The sequence below is a fragment of the Dipodomys spectabilis genome, unplaced genomic scaffold (genome assembly GCF_019054845.1).
Source record: "Dipodomys spectabilis isolate Male_0828 unplaced genomic scaffold, ASM1905484v1 ptg000207l, whole genome shotgun sequence".
Classification (NCBI taxonomy): domain Eukaryota; kingdom Metazoa; phylum Chordata; class Mammalia; order Rodentia; family Heteromyidae; genus Dipodomys; species Dipodomys spectabilis.
In genome coordinates this window covers 995,641-1,020,674 of record NW_024870884.1, presented here as the reverse complement: position 1 = coordinate 1,020,674, position 25,034 = coordinate 995,641, and the positions used below count along the sequence as shown (strand labels likewise).

General features: G+C 35.0%; 1 protein-coding gene across 12 annotated transcripts in view; it reads left to right on the top strand.

The window, feature by feature from the left end:
* The first annotated feature begins 21,825 nt into the window (after positions 1-21,825).
* Positions 21,826-25,034, top strand: part of Pcdh15 (protocadherin related 15) — a 450,667-nt gene continuing 447,458 nt past the window's right edge. For all 12 annotated transcript variants that reach the window (XM_042696488.1, XM_042696486.1, XM_042696489.1 and 9 more), the window contains exon 1: positions 21,826-21,916. In XM_042696488.1, the coding sequence (XP_042552422.1) occupies positions 21,826-21,916 (91 nt within the window). The remainder of the gene's footprint in view (positions 21,917-25,034) is intronic.

The window sequence follows — 25,034 nt, the reverse complement described above, 5'->3', positions numbered from 1 at the left end:
TCAATATCTATGTGTCTTATTATACTCCTAAAAAGTACTCTTGCCTACTTACCATAGTGTCTTATCTGTAATATGAAACTGGTCTTATTCCTGTGTCTTTAGCAGGACCACAATTCCTCTAGACCTTCTCTAGACATACAAGGTGTCCTCTGTCTCATGGTCTCTAATGCTTGCCTAGACTTTTTGCCCAGCACTCTCCAACTCAAGGTATATGTCACAGGATTATAGGATCACTTCCAGTTTCATCCAACACTTCTATGCCCTTTTATGATTGTCAGTTCTTAATCTTGTGTTTCACTGTTAAAATTGTCCATGCCACCTTCCTGCCTGTTTTGCTTAGCTCATTACTATGATTAAGGATTACGTTAGACATTTTGAACCCTTAACTACACACTCTTGACCTAGGGAGTTGTCTCAAGTGTTCGTATTTGAATATTATATGTTACCAATTTTGTCCTTTATTCAAATGATCTGTTGATGGATTCTTCATCTTTTAGATGACAAATTCTTTAATGATGGGGGTACACTAATCAGTCATGGAGGGTTATATCTGGCAAGGTTTAGGCATTTAATTTATTTAAATAATATGGGCAGTTTTTTCCTGTCTCAAACAAGTCTGGGCTTTCATGAAAGATCTTGTATTGCTTTTCTCTTTGTTTGTTTGTTTAGCTTGTTTTGTGTTAGTGTAAATAGCTATGATGTACAGTGATGTTTAACCCTGGCCACTCCTACACTATTTTCTTTGCTTCTGATGAAAATGCATTTCTTCTATATTTATATATTAATTTACAAAACATTGGGTTTACTATGATACTGTCACATATGTGAACAACAGACATTGATCATACCATCCATCATTATGCTCTCTTATCCAACACCAACTTCCAGTTCTCATTCCACTGTCTTCCCAAATATTCCTCCTTTTACATCCATGTCTTTGTTCCATGTAGATTACTCACAAAGTGAAAGTGTAATATTTATCTTTCTTACATCTATAGCACTTATTGTGGCTTATTACATATTTATATAGAGAAGGCTCTCCTCATGAAGTATGCTTGTAACACATTACAACATTACAACACAGCTGGATGACAGAAGAACACCATTGCTATTGATGGATGGATCTTATATATATGCCTGGGATGGTCTCAGTCTGTAATCCTCCCAATATCAGCCTCCCAGATACCAAGGGTTTTATAAATGTGAGTCACTGGTGCCAGCTCCAACTATTATTTATTCATTCATAGCATATTATATGTTTCACAAAATATAGAACTTGAGTGCAATTTTCTTATTCATTCACTAAGGCAACTATAAGTCTGCATTTGAAAATTTGTAACAAAAGTACTAAACTATATGTGATCCATTCTTAATAGAATTTAAGAAACATCCCATTGAGTCTCATAGGAATTTTAAGAATGTAATAGTTCTTTCTGAAAATTGTTAACTCTAGATACAAAATTCTGATTTGATGTTGAGAAATGTGCTTTTAAACTGACTTGTGAAATGGTTTAAAAATAGCCAGAGCCAGCGAACTGTATTCTAATTCATCTCTAACAAATGATAATGTGTCAAAAATAAACTTAGGCAAAGATTGACAGGATAAGAGAAAAACATGTTTCAGATTAATGGCCTAAATACTTTTTATATCTATACATATCTCAATTTTGAGACTTGAACTAGTTAAGGACAGAGTTGTCATTTAACCCGAGCTAAAGCAATAAAACACTGGTCCCAGTAGTGGCATTGCTCCTGTTACCATGCATCCCCCACTACACAGACACACATAAGCAAGTGTGAGGCTAATGGCTCATTCTCCAGCACTGAAAAATAATACATTCCATAATATTCTAAATGTGCTTTTAGATTACATTAAAACAAACATGGTCACACATTTTCATTATAATTACATAAGTAAGAAGTAAAACAAAACCTAAAGAATGACTGCTTTGTCTCTGCTCTTTTCTAGCTCTTTCTCAGATCTTTCCTTCTCTTCTCTTTCCCAGCTCTCTTCTTTTTCCTAGCTTGCTCTTTCCCACCTCTTTCCCAGACACTCTTTTCTAGCTCTTTTCTCTCTCTTTCCCAGCTCTCTCTTTCCCAGCTCTTTCTCTTTCCCAGATCTCCCAGCTCTCTTTCCCAGGCCTTTCCCCACCGCGTGGAGGACCAAGATGGCCTGGTGCCAGTCAGAACGATGAATAAACCTACTCCTTACCTGAATAAAAAAAATTAAAAAAAGAATGACTGCTTTGAGGTATAATTTAAAGGAAATATTTGATGTGTCCTTGTATTGCTTAAGCAGATCTTTGTTGTTTGTTGTAAACTGTAATAGATTGTTAGGTCAGAATACAGAACAAGAAGCTTCTACATTTTCATTACCAGTGCTAATTGTCTTGCCTTCCCCCCAACACCAATAGCAGATTTTAAATTAATGTTGTTGTAAATATAAGGTGTTTTGTAGATAATTAACTAAGAAGATGTTTCCCAGGAAGTTCCTATAACATATAAGATGAATATAGTCTATTTTAACATTAAACAGTATTCTTATGATAATTTGTTTTCTCTTTTTTTTATTGTGAAAATACTGTACAGAGGGGTTACAATTACATGGGCAAGATAATGAGTACATTTCTTATCAAGCATTGTAGCCTCCTCCTTTGTTTCCCCTTCCCATCCCTGCCCATCCTCCCCCCCATTCCTCCCCACCCAATCCTCCCCCCCCCCACCACTAAAGTTGTAAGGTTCGTTTTCGACATAACGACTTGTACATCTCATTGTTGCAATGGGTCCACCTGTATCCCTATTTAAACGATTTGTTTTTCCCCTTCCCTTCCACAAATAAATACAGTGAAAGCAGGGGTTATACTGTGGGGGAGGGATATACATAGCAACAAAGAAATGATCTTATAAATATGTTAGAAACAATCGCATGAAAGAAAAAAAGCATTTGAATACATATCTTCATTTTGAATTATTTAACTTATTTTAGTTAGCTATAACACATTTATTCCTACCTTTTCACCTTGAAACAAAAGCCACAGGCCCATATCTGGTTTAGCTCATAGCGCACATTAGGTTACTTAGTTTAAATAAGGTTCACTTAAAATATTGTCTTTTTCCACAAACTTTCCATACATCAAGAATTGTCTGGCTGAGAATGCTAGCAGATGTCTGTAATAGTAACACTAATATTTTATTGAGAATTTTTTCATACACTAAAATATTTGTGTATATAGTTTCATTTTCTTCTTCAAACTATTACAACTAAGTCAACTAAGTTGGAAGTTTTGGCCAGAAAAACCCAGCCCTAGCTGGATTTCAATCCATATACATAAGAATTCCTCTTGGAGAAAAAAGATTTGTCTTGAATCCATTTTTACTTTTTTCTTATTAAGTGTTAGATAACTATAGACAACTCACTCTTTGAAATGGGTTAGACCCATCAACATTGGTTGAATGAATTGTTCCTAATTATTATCTTAGTATTCACTTCTATACTTGATAGATACTTCAGTTTACAGTCAACTCTAGATCACAACTCTACACTTATACAAACTTTAACCATCTGAAAAATATGTCTCCTTTAGAAAATACTCATGATGTGAAAATGTAGAGTGCCCTTAAAATTGTGTTACTAGAAAAGTCATCATTTTCAGAATTTATATTTTCTTCAGAAATCAACAAGCATACTCACACTGTTCTTAAGTTTCCATGACTTAATCCTCTAGGATAAGAAAGAACAAGAAACATAACTTTTTCTAATCAAAAGGCTAAGAAACCCAGATCTCAGGAAATGTTGATTTAGATAATGATTATTTATGTTGAGAAAAATCGATTAAGGTGTTATAATAAATTGATGTGCTGTAAGAATTTGATAGAATTTGAATATATGCATTATATTGGGGTCTCACACTGAAAGCTCTGTTAGATATAAATTAAAGATGTAGAGCCTATAGAGATGAAACATAAAGTGAACTTCAGTTGTGAAAGTGAGAGTTATTTCCAGCATAAAAAATGACAGGGAAGGGCTGGGAAGTTGGCTTAGTGGTAGAGCGCTTGCCTTGCATGCATGAGGCCCTGGGTTCGATTCCTCAGCACCACATAAGCAAAAAGAAAAAAACCAGAAGTGGTTCTGTGGCTCAAGTGGTAGGGCATTAGCCTTGAGCTGAAGAGCTGAGGGACAGCACCCAGACCCAGAGTTCAGGCCCCATGACTGGCAAAAAACAAAATAAATAAAAAATGACAAGGAAGGAGGAATGTCAAGTGAGAATGGCTGTCATCCACCTGGGCATTTTATAATATGCCCATGATTATGCTAAGTGTGTAGCTTCTTTACTTTATTTAATCTCTGCCACACCATTTTCATTTTGTTGTTGTTTTGCTGAGATTGATGTTCCTTTCAGCTTGATGAGCTTTCCATTTGGGTTCTTCAATCAGGGATGTTTACAGTTATTTGCTTTTTGGTTTAGGAGGCAGTTAGGCACATGCCCGAGATTAGAAATTATAGAACATCCATTTGCTAGTTCTTATGTAACCACAAGTTTAATCATTTTCCTTTAATTCAGAATATTTTCTATGCATGAGCTGCTTTAGAGAAGGCTAAATCAGAACAAACAAAAGGACTGTCTAACCCAATTAGAGTTCATCTACAAAGCATCTGACTTGAGAGGAAATCCAAAGTTGAGTGAGAAATTATTTTTTAAGTAAAATTAAAAACCAGTAGAAACAGATGCAAGTTTAAGTTGTCAATGGCTGAGGAATATTTCTACTTGTAGACATCAATATGTGTGTATAATTACAAATATACTATATCTGCACAGCCATAATAAGATAGTCTATTGAAGAATGTAAGATTATAAACTAGAAATACTACCTCTATACAAAATGATCTAATTGAAGAAAGCAGTCTACAATTTCAATACAATGTATTTAGGGTGCTACAGAATAATAGGTTACTATGGGCTGGGGCACTAGTGTTGCATACCTTTAACACAACCTCCTTAGGAAGCTGAAATCTGAGGGTGGTAGGGGGAAGCAAGCCTAAGCAGAAAGTTTTACTAGACTCCATCTCGAAAGCAGCCAGTAAAAAGCAAACATAGAAAGCCTGGCCCAAGTGTTAGAGTGCTATCTTATCAAGGGTGAGAACCTGAGTTTAAACCCTAGTACTGCCAAACATATAAAATGGAAAAGAGCTATTATTAACTACGCTTTCAAATTATATACAATTATTTCTATCTCAGCAGTTAGTGATTTAGGAGCAAATAAAAATGATCACAGACACATTTTTAAATAATCAGTTCTAACATATAATTAATTACCTTGAATTTTCCATGAACATAAAATATCTCAACTTTTTTGTGTAAAATGACAGAATTGCCTTGTTGGATTTGATATGTGCAGAAACAGGCAATTTCTATTTTCTAATCTTGCTGCCTTTCCACACAAAAGACCACTAGGCAGCGAAGCCACTTTTCTGAGCAACTGAAACTCCCTAAGCAGAAAGTCTACAGGAGATATAGGATTTTCTCTCCAAAGCTGTCAAGCTGTTCCTCTTAAGTATCATGTAAGAATCGCAGGCATAGGAAAAGAAATTTCTTAGTCAGAAATCCAATTTTCTTCCAGGATGATGTTCATGCTTACAATGTCTGGCAAATACAAAGTTCCAATGATAGTGTAGTTGAAAAGTTTAATAATGCCATTTTTCGTCATTCCAGTGCTTCTTCCTATGCAGTCTGAGGGGTACTTCCCAGCTCCTGAAGCAAAAGCTCAAGGCTTTCAACAATACATTTCTGCACGAGATCTTCCTTAACTCATAATTTGTCATTCATGAGTTTCATATTGAAGAAAAATAATAGGAACTCAATGGGTTTCTGGTTGAGATGTTTCAAAGCTGACAGGTTGAATTAGATGAATTTCATGTTCTGAAAGCTTCTAATGTCTATGAATGACGCCTAGCCCCCTCTGATCAATAAAACAGCAAAGAAACATAAAGGTGATTATCACTCTTTGATATGTGTAGGCTGCTCTTCAATTCAAAGAAAAAAAACACAAATGGGGAATGCATAGTTTAGAGTCAAAGCTATGGATCTTCATGCTGAAGGAACTGCTGTATTTATAAAGATATAATGGTATGTGTAGCAGCTATAAATGGTATTGTAGCATTAAATATTGTAATATTTAACTATTCTGGGATTTGAACTCTGGGCTTTCCACTTGCTTAGCTCACTTGCTTGGCTGATATCCCCTATTTGAGACATATGTCTACTATGGTATTTGCTGGTTACTTTAGAGATGGAGTCTCATGGAATTTTATGGCCAGGCTTACCTAGAATTTCAGTTCCCCAGATCTTAGCCCCCTGAGTAGCTAGCATTATAAGTTTCAGCTCCTGGTGTACAGATTGATTTATCTCTTCAATATTATCTTCATTTTCTAACTGTTGATTATTGTGAAGTCTGATACGTTTATGAAGAAAAGAATCTGAAGCCAAATATACATTGGTTTTGATCTTGATTTTTCTCTATTGCATTTGGCATTCAAGTTAATAAACCTGGGCTCTTTGGTTCTAGGGACACCAAGGTAGGGAGGATTACAGTTAAAGGCCTGGCTGTGCAGACATTCAAGATCTCTTCTGAAGCAATAGCTGGCTTTAGTATTTTGTACCATCATTCTAGCTATGTGAGAGGCTGAGGATTGAAGGATCATGGTTCCAGTCAATCCAAGCAGAAATGTTTGTGGGATTCCATTTCTAAGTTAATGAGCTGAGCATGATGTCCTGTGCCTGTCATAAGAAGAAGCATAGAGTCAAGGGATTGTGATTTAGACCGGGGTAGGAAATAACCTGTACATTAAAAAAAGTGTTGTATATGTGGCTCAATGGTAGAATGTTTATCTTCAAGAATGAGTCTCTGCCCGGGTGCTGGTGGCTCACGCCTGTAATCCTAGCTACTGGGGAAGCTCAGATCTGAGGTCATGGTTCAAAGCCAGCCTGCGCAGGAAAGTCCATTGACACTCTTTTCTCCAATAAACCACCAGAAAACCAGAAGTGGTACTGTAGCTCAAGTGGTAGAGCACTAGCTTTGAGCTGAAGAGCTGAGGGACAGTGCCCAGGCCTAGAGTTCAAGATCCACGACCGAAAAAAAAAAGAAAAAAAAAAAAGAATGAATCTCTGAGTTCAAACTCTGGTACCACATTTGAAAATGAATGCTGTTTGGATACCAACATTTTTTGTTGACACTTACCTACTTCAGCTTTATGGTTCTGGTAGTGTTGTAGTTATCATATCCATAAAGGAAGAGTGTCTTGCATGTGCACGTTTCAAATTATTAATACATTTCTTATGTTTTTGTGGAATTCTTTTGTTACATTTATTTAGCTCATATACTTTTTGAGTTCTTTTGGGTGGTACTGGGATTTGAACTCAAGGCCCCATGAAGCTGGAAAACATCTCCAGCCCTTGATGGTTACTATTGAGATATGTGCTCAAGCCAAAGTCTATTTATTTACAGCTTCCAGTTAAAGTTACAAAAACAGGCACATGCTATTTTGCCCTGTTTGCAATTGAGAATGGGTCTCTCAAACTTCTGTTTTTTTTTTTTTGCTGGACCTGGGGCATAACTCAGGACCTGGGCACTGTCCTTGAGCTTATTAATGTTCAAGGCTAGTGCTCTATCACTTGAGCCACAGCACCACTTCTGGCTTTTTGTGAGTAGTCTACTGGAGATAGGAGTCTCATAGATTTGTCTGTCCACGTTGGCTTTGAACTGCAATCCTCACATCTCAGCCTCCTGAGTAGCCAGGATTACGGGCATAAGCCACCAACACTCAGCTTAATTGGTCTTTTTTATTTTCTTTCAGAGTTGAGGACTAACTCAGGGCTTTACATGCCAGGCAAGTGCTCCTTCACTGAGTTAAATGTGGCTTTAAACCACAATCATCCTTACCTCAGCCTTTCCAGTAGCTAGGACTGAGTTGTTAATATACAACGAAGGGCTCATACTTTTTTTTTCTTTTTGTAGTGTTTAATTAAAGATAAAGAATCTTATGGACTTTACTGCCTAGAATGGCTTTGAACTGCCATTCTCAGATATCAGCCTACTCAGTAGCTTGGATTACAGGCATGAGCTACTGGTGCCCCGCTAGAGCTCATACCTTTTGAGATAGCATTTTTAGTCCACTCAAAAGTAATGTTATCTAGCTACCTAGTAAATTTCCACATATCTATACGTATTTTCTAGCCTCTGTTTTTCTGTCCATCTATCTATATCTAAATCACTAACAATGGCAGCATATCTTTAGTGATTTTGGTAGACAATTTTGTACTCATGGTAAAACTATTAAGTATTATGGCAAAAGAAAAGAGACTTTTGAAAATGCTATTGAGAAAATAGGAACCTAACTTAACTATATTTAAAATGTTGAGTTACTCTGAGAGTACTGACATTTTCAGAGCAGTCTAAATTCCCCTTTCCAAGTCATCTAATTTTTAAAGATTGATAAATTTCATTGTCACTTTATAAATGCTTTCAATATCATTAATAACTGAACCACTCCAAATATTATCATGCCTAATGGACAAGTAAAATTGCAAGCTTTCATTCTTTATTCTGCGTAGAGACAATTTGCTGCTGCTATGTCAAATTTTCCTCATGAATTTTGCTTATTGAAAAAGCAATTGCCTTTCAGAGTTGATTTAGAGATGTCGCTATTGGAGTTTAGCTTCTGTGCAATTCTTAAGTTGTGAGAGAAATCTCAATAGGGGTAAACGTATCTCCACATTATCAGTAACTAGAAATCTTAATTTTATACTCCTGGATTTTTAAATCTGTTGTGGAAGAAAAAGAATGCAAATGTGGATTTATAGACATATTTTAGTTATTACAAATGAGGGAAATCATTCAGCCTCTGTTTCTTTGGGTCTGGCTTACTTCACTTAATATAATTTTTTCCACGCTTTCCATTTCCTTATGAATGGGGCAATATCATTCTTTCTGATGGAAGCATAGAATTCCATTTTGTACATATACCACGTTTTCTTGATCTATTCTTCCACTGAGGGGGAATCTGGATTGATTCCATACCGTACCTATGGTAAGTAATGCTGCCATGAACATGATTGTGCTGATTGCTGTAGTGCGAGCTGGTTTGTGGTCATTTGGGTAAATGCGCAGGAATGGGATTGCTGGGTCATGAGCAAGTGAATCCAATAGATAATAGAAGACAACTAATTACACTTGGACATCATTAAGCGTTGGCACAGTGAAAACAAAGGAGGAAAGGAGTATATTCTTAGGAGAGGATCATGATGGCTCAATAGCTATGAGCATATGACCATATAAAATGATGCTTATTGAAATGAGCTCCAAGAAACAGAAGCAAGAGGGTTTTTTTTGTTTGTTTTTTGTTTATTGTGACTTTTTGCAGTTCTTTTTTTTTCTTTTCTTCCTTCGGTTTATTCCCTTTGGTGACTATTTTTTATTTCTGCACCCTTTGTCTTGTATATAAGTTTATCTGTTTTGGGAAGAGGAAGGTGAATCTCAGAAAAGATAGGACAAAGGATGAACCACAGTGATACAACCTGGAGGGGAAGGAACTTGAAAGAGGAAAAGTGTTAGGAAATGAGGAGGGAGTAACTTCATAAAGAAATTACTCGTTATCTGACTTATGCCACTGTAAACCTTCTGTACTTAACCTTTACAATAAAATTTAAATTAAAAATAATGCAACTATGTCTATTTAAACCCATTCTGATATTTCCCAAAAGATATATGTACTTTTTGCAAGCATTTACTCTTCAGATAATATTATATTTACTTGAACATCTGCATCTATTAAACTTATGATTCTGACATTTAATGCTTCTGCTAAAATCACGCCATATTGCTATGATTAAAAGTCATTAACCATCACATATAATATTTAGTTATTTAGAGCAAGATTGAACTGGCTAATCTGGCTTCTCCTATTGAGCTCCTTAAACTATTTCTCTTGTGGTCACTATTGGTAGTTGCTTTCCCAGAATCACAGTGGCTATCTTCCTCCTTATCTTCTTCCACCTACTTGTAGCAGTTGGCACGTTGGAACCTCATTTCCAACCTGGATTCACTTGGGTTCTGTGACTCCCTGTTATTCCATATCAGTCTTCAAACTGTACCCATTTTCTTGATTCCCTACATATTTGTCAAACGTCTTTATTCCTTATTTATAGCCATCAACTTCTTGTTTATTTCATAAAATCAGGCTTGGACATTTTTCTCTAACTTCCAGAATCATTGGTTTCTATATCACAGTGAAATACTTATATATGGTAGTTTAACAAACATTGCATGAATGGATCAAGAAATTGTGGTATATATACACAATGGAATTCTATGCGTCCATCAGAAAGAATGACATTGCCTCATTTGTTAGGAAATGGAAAGGCTTGGAAAAAATTATATTAAGTGAAGTAAGCCAGGCCCAAAGAAACATAGGTCCTAAGGTTTCCTTTATTTGCAATATCTAGTATATGTATGAGTCAAGCAGAAAAGGTCAGATAAGGTGATGTTAGGAAAATGAACCCTAAGATACGTAGTCAAATGTTTTTTTCTTTCATACATTTGTTTCTAATGCATTTATAAGATTATTTCTTTGTTGCTTTGTATGTCCCTCCCCCACAGTATAACCCCTGCTTTTACTGTATTTGATGTTGGTATAATTTGTGGAGGGGAAGGGGAAAAACAAATCGTTTAAATAGGGATACAGGTGGGCCCATTGCAACAATGAGATGTACAAGTCAAGTCCTTATGTGGAAAACGAACTTTACAACTTTGGTGCAGGGGCATAGGGAGGGAGGATCAGGGGGGTTAGGGGAAGGATAGGAAGGGATGGGAAGAGGAAACAAAGGAGGAGGCTATAATACTTGATAAGAAATGTACTCATTATCTTGCCCATGTAAGTGTAACCGCTCTGTATAGTATTTTCACAATAAAAAAAAAAACACACAAATATTTCAAAGTTTGGTGCTCCAAGCATAACTCTTGATTTCTTATCTAAAGCTGCATTCTCCAAATGGTCTGCTAAGTTGGCCTTTGTATATTTCTGGTTTTTTTTTTTCCATTTTGGAATGGATTTTTTTATTTTTATTTTTATTGTGAAAATACTGTACAGAGGGGTTACAATTACATGGGCAAGATAATGAGTATATTTCTTATCAAGCATTGTAGCCTCCTCTTTGTTTCCCCTTCCCATCCCTTCCTATCCTCTCCCGGCCCCCCAAGCCTCCCCACCCCCTCACCAAAATTGTAAAGTTCGTTTTAGACAAAACGACTTGTACATCTCATTGCTGCAATGGGTCCACCAGTATCCCTATTTAAACGATTTGTTTTTCCCCTTCCCCTCCACAAATTATATCGACATCGAATACAATGAAAGCAGGGGTTATACTGTGGGGGAGGGACATACAAAGCAACAAAGAAATAATCTTATAAATGTGTTAGAAACAATCACATGAAAGAAAAAAAACATTTGAAGACATATCTTAGGGTTCATTTCCCTAACATCACCTTATCTAACCTTTTCTGCTTGACTCAGACATATACTAGATATTGCAAATAAGGGAAACCATGGGACCTATGTTTCTTTGGGCCTGGATTACTTCACTTAATATAATTTTTTGTATATTTCTGTTTTTATTTGGGAGCTTCTCTTTATTGGATTTACCTCTTCTGTCTAAACACTAATACTGTCACAATTTGTCAGAGTCATATCATATAAACAAATAATTCATTGTCAATTACTGAGGGAGGAAACCTACATTGCTCTCATAAATGAGGAAAATCTGTAAAGCATCTGATATCTTTAGTTAGACTAATGTTGGGAGTTTATACATATTATTAATTTACAAGCTACCCCAAAACACACAGTTATCTTAGAAACAATATTATAAAATTGTCAAATTCTTGATAACACCAGTATTAAAATTATTTTCAAAATTTCAGAAGTTCACAAGTTATTAGAAAATGATTGTGTTTCTTAGTGAACTAAAAAAGACAATATTTTGGAAATAACTAAGACTGATTTAACTTCTATGTGGAATTTTTTTCAAAGATTCTTTTTTATTTTGTGGGTTGTGGGGCTTAAACTCTGGGCCTGGGCACTGTCCCTCAGCTCTTTAGCTCAAGGCAAGCACACTACCACTTTGAGCCACAGCAACACTTCCTGTTTTCTGGTGGTTAATTGGAGATAAGAGTCTTTGAACCATGATCCTCTGATCTCAGCCTCCTGAGAAGCTGGGATTATAGGTGTGAGCCACTGGCACACAAGTAACAATAGCTTCTTATTAGACTCTTTCATTCTCTTATTAGTTTTGTTTGTTCTATAAGCAAATCACTCTTGCTAGACTTTTAGTCTTCTGCAATTATTTTGTCTTAAGAAAGCTCCCTTGAGAACAAAATTACCAGAAAATTATAGATATGAACTACACGTAACTTTTAATAGGACAAATGAAATAGCTTTCACCTTTTACATGTTCCCTTCCGAGGTTGGTAGACATTAGCATGATACTACTTTAGTTTTAACTCAGATTATTAAAATTTGTCTGCTGCTTATTGGTTTTTGAGAAAAGTGATTTTTTTTTAGACACTAGTCTCTGTAAACAGTATTTCCCACTTTAATTAGCAAAGCCTCAAGAAACCAAATATATTTTTGCTAGGATTTTCTTTTTCTGTTGTTCTAAAGCTTTTTTGGTGGTAAATTTCATTAAATAAATGCATTTTCTCTTCAATACAGTCTCCAGGGCAAATTTCTTACATTCTTCTAACAAAATCAGTGTTACACTGTGTAATACATTTAATTATGGATGATATGTCTTTAAATTCACATTGATGTGGTATGAAATTGCTTATAAACTCCCAAATATGCCATTGTGTCTTTATTGTTCTTTATTTCACATGAGTACTGTAACCTTCCATATGAAGTATTTTTTCTTATGAAAAGTTGTATTTTCTCCAAATACAAAATTATGTATGCCTTTGCTTTTCACTTTTATGCTCACATCACAACAACCTTCAAAGTGGTAATGACATCCAACTGAAACAAGGGTATTTTTTAAAATCTAATTCATTGAAACATAAAAATACCTGTATAGAACAAATCTCATGATTGCCTTTATTTATTTCTCTTTCTTTCCTTCTTTTTCACAAGAGCAACATGCATATCTTTAAGTATTTAAGGACTCTTTCTGGATGTTGAAATGTCAATCAGTGTTGCTCACAAAAAAGATAAGCAGCAATTACCAAGAGCAAGTTTAAAAGATGTAGAATCATTCCTAAATCTCGAAAGCATAGGCAAAGATAGATGAATCCCATCAGTATCAGTTTAACCTGAATATTGAACGTAATTTTTTTAAAAAAGTGTTCACATGATTACAAAATGGAAAGCTTAAAGCAATTCTTGAGTCAAGAATAAAAATCACAACCATGAATCCTATCCTTGCAATGGATTCTTACATTAGAGACCTGGGTACTCCCAGGAAAGCATTTCTAAACGAGTATGCATCTATGCATGTCACTTTTTAAAGAAACTGCAAGGCCTTATTGAAAATTTATTTTTAAGAGAAATTATGAACCATAGTGGTACTCAGTTTTTTACCTGATGTCACCTGAGTGTCACAGTGCAGCTGTTGTATCTGTTATTGATATGGGACAACCACAAAGACACCCAAAGTTGTTCTCACAGGATGGAATAATGAAGAAAGAGTGTGCTGAAGGTATGGTACTATGATACTAGAAAGAGCTGTGATAACACAGTTGGCTGTCCACAGACAGACCTTTAAGCCTGAAGGTTTCAAACTTGGAAATGACTTTGGCACACTGTACATTAAAAAATGGAATGAGTAGAGTGGATGAATGTGACCAATGCGTACTACATGCACGTAAGGAAATATTGTAGCAAATGTAGTTAGCTGTACAAACAATGGTCTAATAATTAGAATAATAAAAATAAAAAATAAAAATGTTCAATTAAAACAACTAAACCATTATAATTCCTTTAACCATCTAGATTGTCTACCTTTTCTAAAAATTGGCTCTTTTTCCTCCAAATAGTGATTATGAGTTTAAATTCAGCAAAGCCTCAGAAATCTCCAATTATCTGTCAGCTAGATTCTGTTACAGTATCTTCCTAAACCTTGGTCCTGCATTTTGGAACTCTTCCTGAAACAAGTATCCCACTTGGCCTTAAGAACACAAAAACTTAATTACATTCACACTCAGCCAAATATCTTTCAATTCTTAAATCTGCGGTTACAAGGTATCAGATATTAATTTTAAATCATATGATGGCAAATAAGGACATTGTGATAATATTTGTTTCTCTTTCAATTCTCTCATTCATTTTAGTATTGTAATTATGACAGCTGCAATTCCAAAATCATCCATAACCTCCAATTTCATCTTTGCCCAGGGGCATAATATTAGCAAGATTCAAATCTTTTCAAGACATTTACTTCCTTTCATCCACAAAGATTTGACTCTAATTTATCCATTTCTGAAACTAGGATGCAGGTGGGAAAGTTTCTAGCCATTAATTTGTATGAAATTGAATGCTCTTTCATGGTGGAGTTTTTTTTTTCTAAAAGAACATCTTGCTGAATCATATAAAATAGTGGACTTTTTATCATTTTGAAAGTTATGCTGCATAGTTTATGAGCAGTAATTAAAAACTTGAACCTTTGAACTTCAGCAATAATTCTAAGGGGAAAAGTGTTACTTTCTAAAAGAGATTATTGCTTAATTGGACAAGAGTGCTAATTAAGTGAGGGAAAACCTGTAATTTAAGTTTCATGCTATAGTTTTCTACAGCCTTTACTTTTATTTTCAGGAAGTTGTAAAGAAATACCTCTCCTTGTCACTTACTTTTACTTTGGCTCTTTTTATAATATTGAAATTATATTTTGTGGCTTATATGCACTTAATTTTAATGATTTTTCTATGAAAATATATTAATGTACTGACAGAGAAGAATTTGAGAAACAATTTATACAGAAAGAAAACTGGCTCAGTAATCAATTTTTTTGAAGACCAATAACTTCTATTGTAAATAAGCCATACATTTTAATTTAGATTCAAGATTTAGCACTTGTTTATTATTTACATTTACACTTATCTTTAGGAGCATATATTTGATCTAAAATTGTCAATTCCAAATGCCTTTGTTCAATAAATACATAAATATACAAATGCTGTTTTCCCTGAAGATATACAATTTTGAGAACAGACTTGTTCTCCAATAATATTTTAGAAACAACTCTAAGGAAATACATTTATTTAGGGTTTATCTAGTATGTCTTTATTTAATGAATATTGTAGAATAGTTGAAAAACTTAAATTCCACTGAGGAAAAAAATACATAGTATGTTGTCTCTCCTATGCAGATTTTAATCTTTAAAAATGAACAACAGGAATCTAAAATAAGTTCTCTTTGAGGATGGGTTTCAGTGGGAGGGAGAACAGACGGAAGAGTGAATAGGTGGGTGGACATGCAGAAGTACTTCATGCACAGAGGTACAAATAGGACATGAAACATTAGACATTTATATGTCAATTTTTAAAATGACTAGTGAGACTAAATCAGTAATGAAAAATCTTTCATCAAAGAAAAATCCTAAGAACAGATGGCTGAAAAGCTAACTGCTAGCCAAACACTGAGATGGAATCTTAAATGATTCCAAAATTTGAAGGAGGGAATTCTTCCTAACTCATTCCAGGAGGTCAACCTCATTCTGATTCCAAAGTGTAAATTGTCATGAAGAAACTACCAGCCAATATTCTTGATGATCATATATGCAAACATTGTCAGCAAAATTCCATCAAACCAAGTCCAAATGGATTTGAGAAATACTTAAGTCCATGTCCAAATGGGATTCATTTTAGAAACAGAATGCAAGTTCATCCTGTGCAGAAAAATAGTCATAATATCATATCAACAGAATAAAGGATACAATCTAGCTGAACATCTCAATAAATGTAGGAAAGGATTATCTAGGCAAACAGGAAGCTAGAACAAATACAAGGGTTAGGGTCAGGCTTTTAAAACCAATCATTTTCAAGATAGCTCAGGAGTCTCTAAGAACCTTCCACCTGAACTCCACCTTTCAAATATTCTACCACCTCCCACCACTGCACAGATGGCCAAACCTCCGATATAAACTTGTCAGGAAGGAGCAACATGTCCACCAATGGAAAACAAAGGCTACTAATCTTCTATCCTTCATATTACTTATTAGCAGAACATTTTGACTTTGGAATTATACTCATGGATTATAAAAGTAAAATTCAAGATAATTCCAATCTCTGTATGATAAGATTATAATAAAATGTATGTATCATTACAGAACTTGTGTAACTTTACTAAAGATATATAAAAATACATTTTATTGGCTAAAATATTGCAAAAATTATAAGCATATTTTATAGGTGAATATATAATATGCATTTTTATATAATGTATGGCAAAGTGAAAAACAAAGTGATTGTGAAACAGGCAATGTATCTGAAGTCATCTCTGAAACTTTATTTTTCTGAAGTTTATATTATAATGACAAAATTGATTCCCCAGCTTAGGTTTAAGAGTGGTAGCTATTCCCTGCCGTGATTATACACTATTGATATTTTCTTCCATACTGGAGGAAAAGAAAGCCTTCCAGCCAAACAGTGAAGCCAATTCATATTTGGTAAGTGGTAAGACAGGGTGACTTTGGAAAGCTTTGTGTTTTCGATTTGATATCGGAGGTGGTGGCACTGAAGGAAATTCACTTTATTCCAGCTTGTGGATAGCTTATATTGCTCACAAGGAAAATAGAGTAGTGACAAGTGTTATTTTTATAGCTCTGTCTAGATTGTGTCAGATATCAGAATAACCAGGAGACTAGCTGAGTTTACTACTGAAATGGGGGACTATCTCCAAAGAGCTCCCCCTGCCCTGGGAGCCTCAGCCTGCTGCCTTCTGTAGTAGCGGGATTTTTCATCTTATAATGAAAATGTACTCCAAATGGTGACAGCTCAAGAACATTGAGGCTTTCCTCATGGATGTCAGGGATAGAAGTTAAAAAAATATAGTTAGAATTGCCATAAATAAATTTGAGAGAAGACTTTCGCTTTGGCCTTGGTTGCTTCTGCTAAATGTCACCCACAGCCACCTAGGCACAGGGCAAAGGATAAAAATAAATCTCCTGGCTTTAGATTTGTACCCCAAAGATAAAGTAATATTCCTGCAGTCTCCTCCAAGCCATTAAATAAGAATCAGTACTGAAGGTAGTGGGCACCATGGAAAATGCTCTCGTCCAAGGTTCACATAGTGAGGCTTTATGCAATCTTTATTTATTGGAAGTTAATTATGTGTAAGTCATCAGCATGAAGATTTTGGGTTTTGTTATTATTATTTTTGTGCTATTAGGATTTGAACCAAGAGTCTTGTGTGACTTAGTTAGTGCTCTTTCATTGGAAACAGGCCTCCATCCTGGCCTGTTGAAGACAGAATATTATAGACTTTTATGCCTAGGCAGATCTTTCCTTCTCATCCTTTGGGTCTCGGCCACTTGCGTAGCAAGTCTTATAGGCATGCCCATCGGCAATGTCTTGATAGTAAAAGTACTACCTAGTTTTCCTGTCACTATAATTTTTAAAGTGTAATATAATTGATTTTTGTTCATTATTGCCTATGTTCCTTTTGCTAGACTGTAAGATTCATGAGAGCAGAGAAATTTGACAGATATTGTTAATATTTTCAACTACAGAGAAGAGGAAATATTTCACAGATATTCCATGATTGTTGGTTGGACAAATGAATTTTTGAGAAATTAGATTGCCAGAGAAATGAAAGCCTTTACTTACTAAGGAAAACACAATAGAGAAATCAGTCAGAATATTACATTGTTATAAAATAAAAATTGTCATAAAATATTTGAAGCCTAAGGAAAACATCAGTTAAACATGAAATTCAGACCTTTTATGTGTAAAATTATAAACATAATAGTGTAAGCTAACATTTCCCAATTTTTGACACTATTCTAATGCAATTAGCAGGTAATCATTGCAAAATATTATCTGTTGACTATATCACATTTTTGGATATGCCAATTAAGTTGTTACCATCTAAGAAGCAAATACAAATTAGTTTGTATGCCACTATATTTTTTTAGTTCTAAGTAGGCTGTACCTTAATAGAGTATGATATTTTTGATCATGGGGATGAGATAGGAAATTTTTCATTTAGAAAACAGGGACAGAATTTTATGTGGGATTTCCAAATAGGATACAGGTATTTTAAATAGCTTTCACTTTTCTATAGTCATTTAGAATGATATTAGGTTACATCTCCCACATAATTTTTTTCAACTTATTGATGGGTAATATGCTAGTTCAAGTCAAATCATCAACTGATGGGCCAAATGAGTGTATAACTGTAGTGGTATTCTAGTCTTTTGATTGGACAATCACAGTCTGTTTATGAAAGGAAACTTTTTAGTATATCATTTAGTAAAAGCAGGTTTTCTTAATGCATTGGGATATCAGATTCATATCATGACTTGTAGCTTTCTTTTAATTGCTGTAAAGGCCACGCAGGTGATTAAAATTACTTTGGAACTAAAGTAGACATGAATAAAACACTTAAGATGCATATGTGTAATTATATTTCTTATGTACATACACAAACATGTATGAACTATTCCCCAGAGATATCTTCTTCCTGCAGAAGATGTATACAGACAGTATTGTAGCCATTCTTAAAAGAAAAAAAATAAACATTTTTCCCCAAAATATAAATGATCCTGAAATAAAAATAAACAGGACCCAAGAGGGAGTTTTCTGGAGGGATAAAACTGTCTGTTACTTTAATGACTTAAATAATAACCTGTGGCTTATTTTTGATTCATGCCTCTTTTCATGTCAGCTTGGTTCTTCTTCCACAGAATGAGGATGGTAACTCAGTAAGCCACCTAACTCACATTTATTACATGTGCTTTGCAACATGAGGTGTAAGAATGAAAATTCACTATGCATATCACAGTGTGCAGCTAATAGATGTAAAACTCTCATTGTTAAAGTTCTCTACTATCTCAGTAGTGTTGAAATCATTGTTTGGTCTGTGGTTTCCTGCTTTTTAATTTTGTGAAAATATGCCATCCAATGAAATAAACAGTGCCCCTAAACACAAAGTAAAAGTTATTGTGCTTAATTTAAGGGAAAGGTAAAAATGAATGACTTATTGCAGTATGTCTTTTGCAAAAGTTGGACTGTGTTATGGTTAAAAACAAATCAAGTATTCAAATACAATACTAAATCTTAAGATGCTGAAGATTTGTGTGTTATTTCCATGAAGATCCTTAGAATCATATACAAACAAATATTTTACAGACATTTCTAAGGACAGATCAAAGAATTGTATGGATAAAGTACTTAGAAGAGCCTAACAACTCTTTACTGGGTCAAAAAGAATCATAGAAAGTATTATGGAGTATTCATTTTGTTTGAAGTATTATCCTAAGCATCCATTTCTGTTCAATTGAGTTAATTTTTATAACAGTCTTGCGGGCTAGATATTATATTATATTGCTATTTAATTGTAGTGGTAGCGAGATATAGATGCTACTAATTTCTTTGTCTTACAACTAGCAACTGTAAGATTGTATAAGAACATTTATAAGATATATAAGAATGTATATAACAGTTACTTATGTAACTGTTACCCTCTATATGTCACCTTGACAATAAAATAAAAACATCAAAATATACATAGATATGTATGTATATACACATATATGCATATATATTCTTTTTGATATGTATGTATATACATATATGTATATATATATGTATATACTTTTTTTTCTGGTCCTGGGGCTTGAACTCTGAGCCTGCGAGCTGTCTTTGAGCCTCCTTGTGCTCAAGGCTAGTGCTCTATGGCTTGAGCCACAGCTCCACTTCCAGCTTTTTCTGAGTAGTTTATTGGAGATAAAAGTCTTATGGACTTTCCTGACCAGGCTGGCTTTGAAGGGTGATCCTCAGATCTCAGCTTCCTGAGTAGATAGGATTACAGGTGGGAGCCACTGGCGCTTGGTAAAGAACATATATTTTTAAAGATGCCCTTATCCATTGCTCTATACAACCACTGTCACTGATCAAATTTGTTTTCTTTTTCACTATAGTAAAACATGAAGAGTATTCTCTTGACATCTCATGACTGACTTCTCATTGGGTTCATTGTACCCAGAACTCAAAAAAATCAGGAACTACACATTATAATTATGAAAAGAAATCATTGGTGAGCCAGGTCGATGAAGGTGTCTTTCTCCTCTTAGAGAAGAAATAAGGAATAAATTCCATATAAATAATGTTTAATAGACATCTAATGTAGTGGTCTGTGAAATTCAAGACTTGTGCATCCAATAAGTAAATACATTTATGTTCGCATGTTCAATATGAATACCTAAAAATTATAGGGACTTAGATATGCTTTGTTATTATAAATAAAATGCCTATGAATGAAATACAATGAAGTAAAAAAAAAGAGTTAAAATAGTTCCCTTGTGTCCTCTGTCGAACCTAGTCTAGTCTTGGAGAGAATCCTAGGCAGGAATAGGAACTGAAGAACTTCAGATACTATTATGACCTGCCAAAGGCATTTAGTGTTTGAAAGAGGATTGCACTGTCATTGAAACACTGAGCAATCACATGGAAATTTGGATGCCTGCTTTCTCCTGGAAAATCTGTGGCCCTGGCAACCTTTGTGTTCCCACAAGACAACCAGTGACAGCCATGGAGCACCAGCTGGTCTCTAATCAAACCCTGCCCTCTAGAGTTCATTACAGCCTCTACCTATTGTCCCCATGGACTGATTCATGGTTTTTCCTTTGTTTGCTATCCTCTGTAGGCATTTGAGCTGGAACCTGTGAATCAGAGAAACAGAGTCTGGATCTCTGTCCTATCATGGATTATAATCAGGGGTATTTTGTGCTATTATGGGTGAATAGTTTTCTTTACCTACAAGAAATTGAGCATATTCCCTTAGAAAGACTAGTGAACTCCCTGGCTAGGTACCTCAGTTATTCTTTTTTTTCATACTTGCAAAATAAAACAAAGGAATTAAGAGGGGATTATCCCAAATGCTTCAAATGACAAATACGTGAAAAAGGATTTGAAAAAAAAAAAGGCTTTAGCTGGGCACCGGTGGCTCATGCTGTAATCCTCACTACTTAGAAGACTGAGACCTGAGGATCACGGTTCAAAGCCAGCCCCAGCAAGGAGACTCTTATCTCCAATTAACCACTAGAAAACTGGAAGTGGCACTGTAGCTCAAATGGTAGAGCACTCGCCTATAAATTTTCAATAAGTGTCATGTGAGACACTAATAACTGATTTACCATCCTAATTTGCTGTAAAGCAGTTTATACATTCTAGTTGAGTGATGTTCTAAACAACACAGTTTTAGTAACTTCTGGTGATTAATGTTTGATTCACCCACTTGTTTTCAGTTTTAAAGAGGATGGGGCTCCTAATATCATTGGTAGGTTAACTTCTCAACCTACTTGATTATAAATTAATCAAACAGAAAAGGTGGTTTTCCTTAGAGATTACCTGTTTGCAAATGCATGTCACTAAAGGGTTCCAGTGCATTACACAAGTGTGTTCCTTTGTAAATGGACAGTGTGGCACAGGTAATTAACTGTGAAGTCATTACGTCTGTTCTGTCTGGTGACAGTTTTGTTTGCCGATCACAGATTAATGAGCATGTCAAATGTTTCTTTCTGCATCTTGTTATTTCAGATTAGCCCCGAGTGGATTTGACAGAAGATGCGTCAACAGTTTTATCTCTGGAAATGGTTAGCATCAGGGATCATCCTTGGCTCTCTCTTTGTGATCTGTGTGGGCCAGTATGATGACGGTAAGGTGGATTTTAGTCTGAATTTTAGAGTTGGACAACATTTGTATTATTCAGTTGAAAGTAAAAGACTGTACACAAATAAATAATGTTAATTTGTCCTTCACATTTAACCATTAGTGGTTCTGGGCAATAATTTAACTGAGCTAATATAGACTTACAAAGTGGCATCAGATGTACTCGGACACTTAATATAAGTTGTATTATGATAGAAAAGCTAATGTGTTGTATACTTACTAAACAGATTTTTTCCTTGTCAAGAAAAATATTATGTCCTGTGTAATAGTGTTGAATATGACCAAAAGTTTCAAAAAAATACCAAACAAATAACCTCTATCTTATAAGATTTCTTAGGCAAACAAAAGAATTCAAAAGTAGTTTCAGAGTTAACCATTTGCATGAGCATTATATTTTTGTACCTTACTGTTTCATTTTGAAAAATTAAATATTTAAAAATACAATTAGTTTCTTCTTAATTCATAGCTTAATAATTAGGTGCAAAAGATAAATTCATCTGTCTTTGGATATTTAACATATATATTGTCTATCGTTACCCAAAAATGTCTGTGGTGGATATGTCAGTATTGGAAAGAACTGTCTTTAAATCATTTGAATGCTATGTAGTGAGAGTTATGTGTGATATGTGGTGGTATAAATATACATGACCCTCCCTAAATGTTGTGAGTTCAGAACACTTTCATTTTTTCCCATTAATCTTCATTGTTTTTGTCAGCATTTGTTCAGAATTTCAGGGACACTGACAGGTATCTATGCCTTTGCTCCTTTTGTTTTGTTACTCTACCATACTAGTGATAGCAAATCATGCAGATTTCTTTAGTACTTTACCTAAGTAAACTGATAGATCTGAAGGTAGATGGGTTACTTTGATTTTATGCAAACAGTGTCCAAGCTATGCACATATTAAGATATGTTTTATTCTTGAAACGTTTCTCATATAAATGTCTTTGGGGACTTGCACAATAATTCATAATACTATTTTCAGAAAATCAGCAGCTTTGTCCCTAGAGTACTGCTAATTAGTACATGGTTTACTTCAGCTACAGCCAAATTTAATGTTCACATCTTTCTCTTTTAGTGGAGATTGTGAATATACAGACTAAAAATGAATTTTAAAAAGTAATGACAAATTATTATTTTGAAGCAAAATTGTACTAAAGTTTTTTAAAAAGCATAACTTCATGTGAAAGGAGTGCATTTAAGTTGCACTGTGGATGTAGATCACAAATCATTGCATTTTTTTAGTTATTTCATGAAATAGGCTACATTTTTCCTATTCGCCATTCACATTGCACAGACATGCTTTCACTCTGTCATTCCTAACAGTAGACACTCAGAAACCATGTAGTTTAGCAATATAATTTAAATTATCAGAGAAATCACTACTACTACTAGTCACTCCTAGCTTAACATGGCTAGCCATAGATTGGATTCCTTCATAACCTTATTGAAACTCTTCTTTTCTTCTGCTGTATTGGGGCTTGATTTTAGGACCTGAGCTCTGTTAGTTAACTTTTTGCTCAAGGCTGGTATCCTACCACTTGAGTAACAGCCCCACTTTTAGATTTTGTTAGATAAATGGAGATAAGAAACTGAGACTTTCTTGCCCTGGCCAGCTTTGAACCATAATCCTCAGATCTCAGACACCTATGTAGCTAGGATTACAGGCTTGTGCCACTGTTTCCAAGTTAAGAATCTGTTATAATTCTACTCCTATGTGTCCAGTGTAATACCACCAGGTCACTGCTGGTCCTCATGAGGTTAATTTCTTTTAACCTGTACGTATGCCACACCTAAAGATTGAACTCAGGGCCTCTCACCCTCACTCAGCTTTCTTGCTTCTCATTAATACATGACCATTAGTGCCATGCCTCCTGTCTAGTGCTTTGCTGGTTAATTTGATATAGAGTTTCCCAAACTTTTCTGATTGGGCTGGATTCCAACTATGATCCTCCAGGTTTCACCCTTCTGAGTAGCTCAGATTATGTGTAGGAACCACGGGTAGCAAAGCACATACTTCTTGAAGCACAGTTAAATTATACATAGCCCACTAATAATATATGATAGAGCTCACCCATTAAGAGGTACACTTGGCTGGCTAGATTATAGGCTCTTAGTCATTACTTCAAAAGTTAATTCTTTGAAAAACCGTAGATATTGGAATGTGTAGATAAATTACACTTTGTGTATTTGTTTACAAAGATTGCTTGGCTAATTATGAATTTCATTATTCTGACCATATTTATGATCTCCAGAAGACCTTCAAAAGCATAATGCATCCTATTTTTTCTGCCCCTTCTTCAAAGCATTTACTTCTGTCAGCCCTCCTCCCCCACTTTTCTTGTTTGTCGGTCATGGGGCTTGAACTCTGGGCCTGAGCCCTGTCCCTGAGCTCCTAAGCTCAAGTTTAGCTCTCTGCTACTTGAGCCACAGCACCATGTCTGGTTTTCTGGTGGCTTATTAGAGATAAGAGTTTAACAACATTTCTTGCCCAGGTTGGCTCTGAACCTCAATCCTCAGATCTCAGCTTCCTGAGTAGCTAGGATTATAAGTGTGAGCCACCAGCAGGATATGTAAAATGAAAGTAATACTCTTTCTCCATTTTACTCACTGAATAGGCCATTGCAATATTTTGCAATAGGTTTGCATACCCAAAGTTTAATAGAATAAAGAATAAATACATGGAACTATCCTGATACACCTAATATCACAGTTTACATTTTCTTTGTCTTATTAAGGTACATGGTTCCATAGTAATTAAAACAGCTTTGTACTGGGACAAGAACAGACCTCAGAACCAATGGAATAGAATTGAAGACCCAGAAATGAATCCACAGACCTATAGCAATCTAATTTTTGATAAGGGAGCTAAAAAATAGAATGAAAGAAAGACAGCCCCTTCAGGAAATGGTGCTGGTAAAATTGGTTAATCACTTGTAGAAAACTAAAACTAGATCTTCCTATATCACCCTGCACCAGAATCAACTCCAAATGGATCAAAGACCTTAGAGTCAAAGCAGACACTCTGAAAACATTACAAGATGGAATAGAAGAAACCCTTGGTCTCCTTGGCACAGGCTGAAATTTTCTTAATAGAGACCCA